This window comes from Equus caballus, chromosome 14, assembly GCF_041296265.1.
Source record: "Equus caballus isolate H_3958 breed thoroughbred chromosome 14, TB-T2T, whole genome shotgun sequence".
Taxonomy (NCBI): domain Eukaryota; kingdom Metazoa; phylum Chordata; class Mammalia; order Perissodactyla; family Equidae; genus Equus; species Equus caballus.
This window is the reverse complement of record NC_091697.1, coordinates 46,850,439-46,863,244: the sequence shown is the minus strand read 5'-3', so window position 1 is coordinate 46,863,244 and position 12,806 is coordinate 46,850,439. Positions and strand designations below refer to the sequence as shown.

The 12,806-nt window shown below is 43.0% G+C and overlaps 1 protein-coding gene across 16 annotated transcripts in view; it reads right to left on the bottom strand.

Annotated features, from left to right (window-relative positions):
- PPP2R2B (protein phosphatase 2 regulatory subunit Bbeta) overlaps nucleotides 1-12,806 on the bottom strand; it is a 436,815-nt gene that overhangs the window by 40,603 nt on the left and 383,406 nt on the right. For all 16 annotated transcript variants that reach the window (XM_023617485.2, XM_023617484.2, XM_070233097.1 and 13 more), the window contains one exon: nucleotides 2,522-2,686. In XM_023617485.2, coding sequence (XP_023473253.1) covers nucleotides 2,522-2,686 — 165 coding nt within the window. The remainder of the gene's footprint in view (nucleotides 1-2,521; nucleotides 2,687-12,806) is intronic.

Here is a 12,806-nt window from a genome sequence, read left to right as displayed (position 1 = left end):
TTCCTTGTCTCTTTATTTTCTCAGTCAGAACCGAACCTCCATCCCCCTGCCTTCTGTCTAATTAACTTCTCTAAAACGTAATTCTGATCATATTACTCCCCTGGTTACTTTAGTGGTTGTTCACTGATTTTTAGAGAAAATTCAAGTTCTTCATCATGGCCATTATGACCAGAAGCCTGGATTCCTCCTGGGCTTCAACTCTCTTCCTTCTCCAAGTCATTCCCTGCAGACCAGCCAAATCAGTTACCCTGCAGTTCCACAAACACTATGATCTTTCATGCCTCAGTACCTTTGCACATGTTGGTCCTTCTGCCTTAAATACCTTTCCCCTTGTTGGCTTATAAGTAAGTACCGCTCAAAGATCAATACCAGCACACACATCAGCAAGTATTTATTAAGCATCTATCACGGGCCAGGCACCGTTTTAGGTGCTGAGCAACAGCAGTGAACAAAACAGAAAAGTCCGTGTCCTTAGGAGCTGATGGTCTAGATCCACACTCTCCAAGAGAACCTTCTACAATGATGGAAATATCTTAAATCTGCACTGTCCAGTGTGGTAGCCACTAGCCACTTGTGGCTATCGAGTACTTGAAATGTGGATAATCTCAATTGAAACCTTCTGTAAGTGTAAAATACATATGTTTTGAAGAGTTAGTATAAAAAAAAAGTAAAACATCTCCTTAATAATTTTTTTGTTATGTGTATCTTTTTTTTTATTGAAGTCACATTGGTTTATAACATCACATAAATTTCAGGTGTATATCACTATATTTCGGCTTCTGTATAGACTGCATTGTGTTCACCACCAAAAGTCTAGCTGCCATCCGTCACCATACACATGTGCCCCGTTACCCTTTCACCCTCTAGCCTGGACAAACCTCGTTAATTCTTAAGAGCTATCTCCTCTGAGCCCCATGACAAACCCATGAGGTGGATATTATGATTTTACCCATTTTACATCTGAGAAGACTGAGGCTCAGGAAGGTTAGGGAAAGTTGGACAAAGTTAGCTAATAAGGGGTGAAGCCTGGCTTGGACCGGGGTCTGTGTGCCTCTAGAAGCCACAAGTCTACGTACCACTACACTCTGCAGACCAGCTCCCCCATACAACCCTTTTCACAGCAAATGAGCCAACAGAAATGATCAACATGACCCAGATCTTCACCCCTCTCCCATCAGACACTTACAAAGAGTGTTGCCCTGTCACTCACGTCACACAGGAATTGAAGCTGAGAGCCGGGACTGTGGGACGGATAGGTCTTCATTTCTCCACAGCAAACTGGAGTGGCCACCAGCACTGGCAGGGGTGCTGGCCAGACGAACACGGCTCTAGTCGCTTCTGAACATCCTGGCAGCTGCACATTGTCTGGTCTGACACTGGACATGGATTACCTCTGCCTTCCATGCACCTTTACTCCTGCAGCAGTTTCTGTTCTAGAAAGCCTTCCTGCTAGCTCCAGGCCCGTCCCGTCTACCCCAGCACTTGCAGGCAGCGCCAGCTGACACTTGCTTCACCTGCTTACATCAGTCTTGGCCTCTGGCCTCCAAACACTTGGCTCCCCCTAGCTTTGCAGCTGCTTTGCTCTGTCAATGCCCTGAGAACTCCAGCATGATCTGAGGGCCTGGGAGTCTGGCTGCACTTTATCCCAACCCCTGTCTCTGAAGCTTTTCCCTGGTGCCCACTAGAACCACTGGGACTTCCAGAGTGCTGGTTCTCAGAGCTACAACCTCTCCAAGAAGCCACCAGCTCCCCCCCTCCAGCTGCTATTCTTTTTTTATATTGAGATATAGTTGACACACAAAGTATATTAGGTTCAGGTGTACGCATCATCATTTGATATATGTATATACTGCAAAATAATCAGCCCAAGTCTAGTTAACATCCGTCACCACACACAGTTACAAATTTTTTTTTTCTTGTGACAAGAACTTTGAGGATCCACTCTCTTAGTGACTTTCACATGTACAAGACAGTGTTATTAACTCAGTCACCATCCCCAGCTGCCAATCGTGATTCCTTGTATATTCTCAGCCGCACACCCAGTCCAGCAGGTCCTGTAAGCTCTGCTGCCAAGATCCGTCCAGAGACCATGGCTCTTCTGTTTCCACATCTCCACCCTTGTCCAGGCCACGCTCATCTCCTGCCTGGATGTTACACAATCCCCTAGCTGGTCTCCCCTTCTACTCCTCAGGTTCACTCTCCCCACAGCAGCAAGAGTGATCTTAAAACACAATTCAGATCCTGTCACAATGTTATGTGACAGGGCTCATGTCTTATTCATTTCCATACTCCACAGCCTGAAGCGAATGTTTATGGAGTTGAACGTGAGGTTTCATCTTTATTGAAATATCAAATATGGAGCTGACTCCCGCGTAAGGACAACACGTGTAGCCTCTTTACTCCCAGCATGTCTAACGTGGGAAAGGAGATCAAAACCCTCTAGGCTCTCCCCATATCCTCCTGCATGTCAGGGGCCAGTGGCCCATCCCTCCCCATCAACCCTGAGCTGCTGGCTACTCACATTTGGTGTGCCTGTCACACAAGGCCGATGCCCTCATGTCACACAGCCGGATTGTCCCTTTGCTGCTGCTGTACACGAAGGTGTTGCAGTGATGTGGGTGGAACTCGGCCGCCGTGATCACCTCCGTGAGCTCCTCCATGTTGGCTGGCTTAATGTCCACGATATCTGGCACAGACGAGTCAAGGAGGGGACCAGGAGAAGGGGGGCAGAACCTCGGGGGTGATTACTAACAGCACTGCCATATTTCAGTGTAACATGTTAGCATTTACCACACTTGGTGGATCCTCACAATAACTCCATGTGCAAAGAGGCAGGCATTGTTGGTCCCAGGCAGACGAGGCCCAGGGTTACCCAGCGGTCAGAGGCAGCATTAGAACTCAGGTCTCCGTAGTCCTTATTAGTATTTCCTCCTCCATAAGATGTAGACGCCCCATTCACCATCAAAGTTATCTGCTCGTGCAATCATTTTAAAAGGTGCCAAGTTGCAAAGACTTACATTTCTCATTTTACAACAGTGGTTAAGAAACTAGTTCCATTCTAACTAAATAATCCAATTTATTTGAATCTTTACCTAGACGCCTAGGCTGATAAATGATATCTGTGATAGACTGTAAATCCTCTTACATGAAATCCCTGAGATCTTCTTAATAATATGTTGATGATAATGATAATAATAATAGCTGCTACCATTTATGGAGCACAGACTAAAGGTCAATCACTGTGCAAAGCATATCATGTGCTTTATCTCATTTAATCCTTATAACAGCTCTATAATCAGCACTTTTCTTATCCCCATTTTTCAGAGGTGGAAACAGAGGGTCAGAGTATGTAAAGTAAATTGTCCCAAGTCACATGGCCCATGAGTGGAAGCACCTGGATTTTATCCCAGGTGCAAAACTTGTGCTCCTTAGTAATTATGCAAAATTTGTCTTATTGAAGATATACAGGACCTTAAGTCTCCATAAGTTGTTGTTTGCTTAGAGCTTGTGTGAGAATTTAAGCGTCAGAAAGAAGCCATCCAGTTGTACAGCAGGATGGTTTTAGTCTTCCATGGAATATACCATTAGTTTTAGCATCTGGTTTTTTTTTTTTTCCTCAGTATTTTCTCTTTTGATCAAGAATTGTTATACCTCCACTTTTTTTTTTTGAGGAAGATTAGCCCTGACCTAACATCTGCCACCAAGCCTCCTCTTTTTGCTGAGGAAGACTGGCCCTGAGCTAACATCCATGCCCATCTTCCTCTACTTTATACATGGGCTGCCTGCCACACCACGGCTTGACAAACAGTGCATAGTCTGTACCTGGGATCTGAATCAGGGAACCCTGGCCCACTGAAGTGGAATGTGCAAACTTAACTGCTGCACCACTGGGCCAGCCCTATTTATACCTTTATTTTTTAAGACCACATCTTTAGGGGTGGGCCCGGTGATGCAGGCGTTAAGTGCGTATGTTCTGCTTCGGCGGCCCTGGGTTCGCGGGTTCAGATCCCGGGTGTGGACGTGGCACTGCTTGGCAAGCCATGCTGTGGTAGGTATCCCACATATAAAGTAGAGGAAGATGGGCACGGATGTTAGTTCAGGGCCAGTCTTCCTCAGCAAAAAGAGGAGGATTGGTGGCAGATGTTAGCTCAGGGCTAATCTTCCTCAAAAAAAAAAGGCCTCATCTTTATAATGAAGTCAAACATTTGGCCTCTCAATTGTGAAAGTGACTCAAGGGAAACAAACACCTTCAGTAGGGTGTCTGGCATGCGTGAGGGAGGGGGTTCGTGCTGATCCTGTCATATTCCGACCAAGAGCTCGGGGGACCTGCTGCAGGTTGGGAGGCAGCTGGCTGGGGCTGAGATGCTGTCTGAGGACCCAGCAACTTCCTGCAAAGGAACAGGGCTCGTGATGTGGATGCTGTGACACGGGAAAGCTGACCAGAATGGTTCCCCCTTTTCCTAAACTTCACCTTGGTGATGCTGCCCCACCTGTATATCACCAGTTAGTATTTTTCACTTGACATTTTTTCTTCAGATCAATTTAAATTGATTCACTTTTTTCTTTCCTTAGCCTTGTCCAAGTAGTAACCCAAGAGTCATAAAATCTAGCTTTAATGAGCTAGTTATATTTTAAATGATATGCATGAAATAAATGCATAACAATTAAAATTAAAACGTTTATGTCTGTGCCAGGAGTTTATGTATCATACTTTGGGGAACATTGCATTGAAGCAACAAGCAGAAACTTGATCAGACTATGCTATTAGACTGGGATGGATGAAAATCGTCTATGTTTTTCATGGAGTCAGTAGCATAGTCCTCTCCCTAGTTTAGATGAGGTACAACTACATGCAGTGATATTTTTTAGTCACCAGCACTAACAAAGTAGTCATCTATTTTCCAACATCACCTGTGCTCCTGGTACAACTATTCCAGCATGCCATTGGTTGCAATAACAGCTTTGCGTTTGGCTGTGCCTCGTTCCCCTTCAATTATCTCTTATAAATCCTGTTGGGTTCTTTCTAAAATTAGCTTGAGACTGAACTAACATTACGTTTTACTACAATTTCCTGCACAAACCCAGATGCAGATATTACTTGGGTCTCTGGAGCATATGAGTCCCCTGGATTCACAAAACACTACCTTTCAACTCGACTGCCACCAGAGTTAGAAATATTATTGCAGTTAGCACCACATGCTGGGGAGCAGGAACCTATGCCCCCCAGAAGGTGGCTCCAGGCTGCAGCTCTGATGTTCTCTCTAGGCCCCTGACTCATGTGTGGGCCTTGTGGCCACGACACGGGGTGGGGTGAGTAGACGTTGGAGCTCAGCTGTTGTCAGATTTAATTGGCTCCCAGAAAGAGCCTCCACACTCTACTATGCCAATGAGTGTGTTTCTCTTTTCCAAAAATAGGGAAAGAAAATCTGGTGTCAGTTTTCTCAACCTCTACCAGTACAGCTCTAAAAACAAGCTTAACTGGAAGGGATCTTTGCTGTGTGGGAAGGGGAGGTGCCACATCTATGGTTATTTTTTTCTCACCTAAAAATAAAGCCCAAAAGTCAGAACGTGTGAAATGACATGCTTAAACATATCTACGAAACCAGGAACATCCCCCACCATCGAGAACACCATCATGGGGATGTGCCCACTGACTCTGCTTAGGGCTGCTGCCTCTGGATCCATCCTCCCTCCCACCCACCCATTCTGGGCCTCTAAGCCTACCCATCATCCCTCATCCCCAAGCACCTCTCTTTTGACTAGAGTGCTTATTTAGGTCTGACTCAATGGGGTTCAGCCGGACTCTAATCCTCTTTTTAATAATCATGATGATAAGGACAACAAGGAGGATAATAACAACCAGCAGTTAATGTTTATCAAGTGCCATATATTGGCTCATTTGACCTTCATCTCAGCCTTTTGAGGTCAGTATTATTAACAGGCTCATTTTCTTGCAGAGGAAACAGTGAACTGAGGTAAATTACTCAAGGTCAGATGGCCAGCAGGGGGCAGAGCTGGCACTTGAACCCAAGTTTGACTCAAAAGCCTGGATTCTTGATCACATGCCCCCGCCCCCCTCCAGTGGCTCAGAGACAGCCTTTCTGAGTGCAGCAATTCTGGCTCTCCTGAAACACCCCTGGCTAATGGGAGAAGGAGCTCCATCTCTTCTGCTTTGGGCCTGTGCTCTCTTGATTCCTTGACCACTTTGGAGGCCACATTTTTCAGAACCAGAATTTGGATACAGCATCTGACCTAGGATTTTTGTGTCCTATGATGTGATAATTTTTTCTTCTTTGAACTGAAAGTTGGGACAGAAACACGATTCCTGAATTGTTAACTTAGGGAGGATTTGCTGAGTTCCAGAAACATTTGGGAGAAGGAGTATAGTCACTCAAAATTCAATGAGGATGATGGGAGAACATATTTCACATCTGCATCATCTAGAAACTCAGGCCTTTTTCCTTACGCTCTTCAAAAGGGAGATACGCACGTTCAGCACATGTGGTTTTGCCCTTTATGTCGGGACGGAAGGAGAAAGGAGATGAGCAATGCATGGCTCCCCGTATTATCTTGAAAATGGAATGATACATTTTGACAGTCCATTTTCTCTTCCCTATCCTTTACGGCTCTCTATCCAAATTATTTCCCTGTTGTTCCAAAGAACTAAATGGCAAAAGCAAAACATAGCATTGGATTCATGGCTAATATACAAGGCAGACAGCCAACAGATTGCTATTAAATTAACCCTGGGGCTTGACAGATCTGTTCTTCCTGACCCCAACTGCTCAGGCATTCCTTATTAATGCTGAGCCCAGGCAAATTACCTCTGCTAACAAAAGGGGTTAATCTGCCTCTCTGCTGGGACTCTGGAGGCAACTCTGAGGACAGGAGGGGGCACAGCCAGTTTGGCAGCTGAGCTCAATGCTCAGAAGGCAGAAGGCGGGAAGGTGAGGGCACCACTGTGCCAGGCAGTGGCCTAAGGCATCATTTAAAAATCATAATTGAAGACACTGGGAGGTCACCTCTTAAGGGATCAGCTTTAAACAAATAAGAAGCCAGAGCCATAAATTACATCAGCAGTGGGTGAGAGAATGGAGAGGGTTATGGCAGGATGCTAAGGGGGAGCATGGGGGCCATTAAAAAGTCATTTCCTTAATCCCAAATTTGAAAAAGCTTTCTACAAAACAAAAAGTCCACTGCAACATTACAGAAGAAAAAGATTGACAACAACCTATATATACACAGGAATATGAAAATGATTAAGTAAATTTTGATCTTCCTCATTAAACTGTTTATGCACTGAAATTCCAGGTCTGTTAAAAAACAAAGTATGAAAAATTCTATCTATATTATGATCATAATGTCATTTAAAACTTATACTCAAAATGATGAGCCAAAAGGCAAGATACCAAATGTTAGTGATAATTCTGAGCGGGTCTATGAATTTTCCTTTTCTTTTCGATTATCAGTTATCATTTCCACATTTTCTTTTAGTAATGTTTTAGTATTTTAAGATTGAAAAAGACAAGACACAAGCTGGCCCCGGTGGCTGAGTGGTTAAGCTCACGTGCTCCACTTTGGCGGCCCAGGGTTTTGCTGGTTTGGATCCTGGGCACGGACATGACGCCACTCGTCAGGCCACACTGAGGCGGCATCTCACATGCCACAACTAGAAGGACCCACAACTAAAATATACAACTATATACTGGGGGGATGAGGGGAGAAGCAGCAGAAAAAAAAAGATTGGCAACAGTTGTTAGCTCAGGTGCCATCTTTAAAGGAAAAGAAAAGAAAAAGACAAGACTGTCAATGCTTATTTTATATATATATAAATATACATATATATATACATTTATATATACATATATATATTTATTTACATATAAATATATATATGTATATATACATACATATCTACATAAAATTTTAGGTGAGGAAATTTAGATACAAATATATACAGTCTGACCATAGCCATGTAAAAACACATCAGAGAGAGAGAGCAGAACAGAAGGAAATGTAGTTATATCTTACAGGGCATTTCGATCCTAAAGTCAGCATGTAAGTTACCCTTTAGTAACTCTAGCTTGTGTCCATTCATTCATTTCTTCCTTCATGTATTCCATAAATGTTAACAAAGAATCTGTCAGTAGTCCTCCCGGTGCAGGGGATATAGCTATGACCAAAGCAGACCAAAACCCCCCGCGTTATGGAGCCTATATTCTAGTAGAGGACATGGTCCCTAAACCAGGTAAATAAATGTCATATATAGTATATTAGATAAAGTAACTGCTAAGCAGAAAAATAAAGCAGGAGAGAGAGAGAGTGCATGTGTATGGGTGGCAGGGGGTGTGTGTCCCAGATCAAACAGGAGAAGGCTCCTGGATAAATCAAGAGTTCAGATTTTTTTTTTCCTTTCTTTTACTTCCATATTTATTTATTGTTCGGAGCCCTTATAGTTGAGTTAGCTAGCGTTATGTTAAAATTGTGATGTAAATCTATTGTATTTATACCAAAATTTAGAGATTATAGGTCACCTTATAATCTTTACAGTGACTACATATTATTCAACAAAGAAAGCAATAAACATTAAAAAAAAAAAAGCAGTTTCCTTGACTTAGACCCATCTGCGAGGGAGTTGAGAGAGCAACAGCCTCATCTCTATGGGTAAAGTTCAAGATAAGATTATGATAATACTGTGATTGTAAGAAAATGGGTTCAGGAGATCGGGATTCAGTTTTGATTCCAACTCTATTTTGCTCAGAGAATTCGGGAAAGTCATTTTATCTCTCTGGGTTTCAATATCTTTGCCTTTGAATGGGTATAATCCTATTAACTGTCAGCCTTTGAGAATTTTGATTACTAAATAAGATAATGGAGAAAAAGTTATTTATTAAATGGATTTATTGTGGACTGAATAATCCTAGCTTCCAAAAGAAGCATATATTTTTCCAAGGATAGCTTTTATATGTATTAGTTTTGTGGGCTTTTGAAGGTGACTGTCCTCATATGCTTCTGGCTGATTTTGCTGATACTTACAAGCTTTTGTTTGTTTGTTTCTAAGTCCTGTCTAAGCCAACCAAATATAGGAGAGCCAAGCAGGAGGCCTGTCAGCAGGCCAAGCTGCAGAGTGGAATCTAAGTCTGCCTGGGTAATATACCCATGCTCCAAAGCAGTTGAGGCTTTTCACATAGCACTTAAAGTCTGCCAATACTGAAGACGGAGAATAGCCTTATCTTGTCCTTGAAAACTGAGCATATTAGAGTTGGATTCCCTTTTAGGGAACATGAGTTTCTTTGAAATCTTTTTTCCTTTCCAAAGTCCAAATTTAATCTTTGGATATTCAGCAGTGATTACAAAGCATCTAGATCTTGTTAGCTGAGCAGACACGTTGCTTGATGATAACACTGGAGATCTCCAAAGAGGACTCCAAGGGATATTCTTCTCTTAAGAGCTTAGAAAAAGCCAATGTGCAAACATTCATGGAGGGTTTGCTGATTGCTGGGCTCAATATGAGAGGACTGACAAAGAGACGCATGGTGCCATGTTAGTTACTGCTTTTAAATATGTTTGAGCTGCAGAAAAACAGTGGGCTGCAATGGCTTTTATGATCGGGAGGCACTTGAAAGTTCCTTAACCACAGACTCTTCCCGATTTATGCAACATAGAGCTTGAAATTCCACTATTAGAAAATATACAATACTTCCTTCAAAGCCCAACTCAGATGTTACTTTCTTTATGAAGCGTTCCAGCCCTTCTTTCATGATTCCTATCCTGCGTATCCATAGCACCTTGAATGCACCTCTGTGAGAACGATTAATCCATACTATTATAACTGAGTAATTTGAGACAGTGTCATAGAATACATTTTACTGGAGTATGGAGTAACAGAAACCTAGATTTTTCTCTTTTGGTGAGGAAGATTTGTTTTGAGCTAACATCTGTTGCCAATCTTCCTCTTTTTGCTTAAGGAAGATTCACCCTGAGCTAACATTCGTGCCAATCTTTCTCTATTTTGTATCTGGGTCACTGCCACAGTATGGCTTGACAAGTGGTGTAGGTCCTTGCCCGAGATCAGAACCCGTGAACCCAAGCAGCTGAAGTGGAGCATGCCAGACTTAACCACTACGCCATGGGCCAGCCCTGAGAGATCTAGATTTTAATTCCAAATCCTGTGACCAGTTATTTAATCTCAAATGTCTTTGAACTTGTTAAGTGATCTGCAAAAAGAGAAAGAAAGTTACAGGAGATGATATGTGTAATGTACTTGGCACTTAATACAGGCTCAAAAATTGTCTCATCTTCCCCAGCATGGTTGTGTGTCTGTCCCCCTCTGTCCACATACTCACTCTCATGGCTTTGTGATATGTTAACTTGGTTAGGCTGAGCTACAGTCCTTAGAATTCCCTTTCTAGGATGTTTCTGGTAATGGCTAATAAGGTATATTCTCTCAGGAAAGCTGGAGGAAGAAGCAGTCATTTTGCAGCATACATGCGCTTTCTCCCAGTTACTCAATCAAATACTAATCTAGATGCTGCTGTAAGAGATTCTGCAGATGTGATTAAAGGCCCTAATCAGTTGACTTTAAGTTAATCAAAAGGGAGATTATCCTGAGTGGGCCTGCATTAATCAGTTGGAAGACATTTAAAAGAAGGTTTAGGCCTTCCTTGAGGAAGGGACTTCAAATGGATGCTGGATCTCCAATTGCTTTCTCTTCCCCCTAAATCTTCCTTCCTCATGGCCATCTGTCGACAAGCTTCAGCTCATGCCCGTGATCTTCCAGCCTTCTTGGGACTTTCCATTCCTGATAGCCTGCCTTACAGACTTTGGACTTGCTTGGCCAGCCCCACAATTGCAAGGGAAATTTATTGTAAAAAGTCAGTCTCTTTCCGTTTCTCTCTCTCCACACACACACACACACACACACACACATGCATGCACACCCTCTCCTACTGGTTTTGCTTCTCTGGGTGAACTCTGATTCATATACCCACCCTCCAGATTACAAGGGCTATGATATTGGGGGTGGGGTTTTATCCATCTTGGTATATCCAGTGCACATAGTAAGTGCTCAATAAATATTTATGGATTTTACTTTAACTCATTCTTGTGACTTAGCAGCCTTCTTTAGGCAAGGTTTTTTAAAATGCAGAAAGCCTATAGTAGGTCAATAGGCTAAGAATCCAGGCTTGTATAGTGTGGCTCATTTAGCCTGTGGTTTTCTTAGGAGAGAACGGAATCCAAGTAATAAGGTAAGAAGAACAGGGGGCTGGGGAAATTCTCCAAAAAACAATAGCTACCATTTATTGAGCCTTCTTTCTGTGCTAGGCACTTTGCTAGGAACTTTACGTGATTACTTCTTTTAATCCTCACAACAACCTTATAAGAGAGACAGTATTATTATCCTCATTAGCTGATGAGAAAATTGAGGATCAGAGAGACGTTAAGCAACTTGTCAAGGTCGCACAGATTTTAGGAGATGAAGCTGGATTCAAGTCAGTGAGTCTGACTCTAGAGCCTTTATTCCCAACTACTAAGCTATACAGCTCTGAGGAAGTTCAAGGAGCCCAAGAGAAGCCTGCAAAGTTGAATTCCTTCCCTCTCCCCTGACAACCTGAGGCCCAAAGGGCTTGCCCTATTGAGGAAGAAATCCCCAGTGTTATAAAGCCCTAGGTCTGCCTCAGATACAGAGGGTCAGCATCCACACAAGCAAGGCACCAGGACTGGGAAAATCCACCATGGCTGCATTTAATACAGGATGGAGGGGCTGCCCTGGCACACACAGGCCAATGTGCTAGACATGTCACTGGAAGCGATGCTCTGCCTTTATGCTAAATGCTAGTCTGAGATTTATATGTCCATTTGATCTCCCGGTAGGAAGAAAGCCACTGCAGCAACAAGGGAGAGAAATTTACACTAGGCCCCCAGCTTCCTTCAAAGCCTGCCTGGTAGAATCCCACGGGATTAAAAGAAAGGCCGCTGTCCATGGTACTTAGGGGTGAGAGAAGCTGAAAGCCAAGAATTGAGGTTATGTGGTTCCCTGCTCAGAGAATCAACTCTCAAAGGGCCTCAGCTTAGTTACCAAATGAAGCTATGCACAGGGCTGCTAAGACCAAGGTCAAAGATGAAGCACCCCTGGAGTCCAGTTGGCTTCTCCCAGAGAAATCCTTTGTTTGATTCCTAGACACTGGACTTCGGCAAGTCTGGCTTCTGCTAACCTTTCTAGCATTCCTTGTACCACATTCCACCTCACTCTCTGGGCTCCAGTCACGGTGACCCAAAGATTTCATGCTCCCTCCTTCCACAGACCTTTGCACATGCCGGACCAATCTCTTCACACCTCTTTGTCAAGTTTGCTCATACTCTTCCTCTTTTAGATCCCAACTCAATAATCAGTTCCTCAGCAAAGTCTTCTTTTATTCCCTAGTCTATATCATGTTTTTAAGAAATGCATTCACAAAACTATATTCCCTTTCTTCACAGGACTTATTTTTGTTGGTAATGATACTCACTAGTGTGATTATTTGATGAACATCATTCTGAAGGTAGAAAATTTATTTCTTTTCACTATTGCATCCCCATGGCTTAGTGCAGTGCCTAGAACAACCAGGTGCTCAGTATACAGCTTAGCACCTATTTTTACTTGATATGAGTCTACTTAATAGGGTCCACATTGGACTAGGTAAAAGCCCAGGTCAGCTCATTCTTAGTCCTGAGAAGAGAGTTCAAAGAATCCTAGGTATACCATAGTTTTCATAAAGAAGAAACATCTTTTTATAGCAATTTTCTGTTATTGAAAAGTTAGGGCT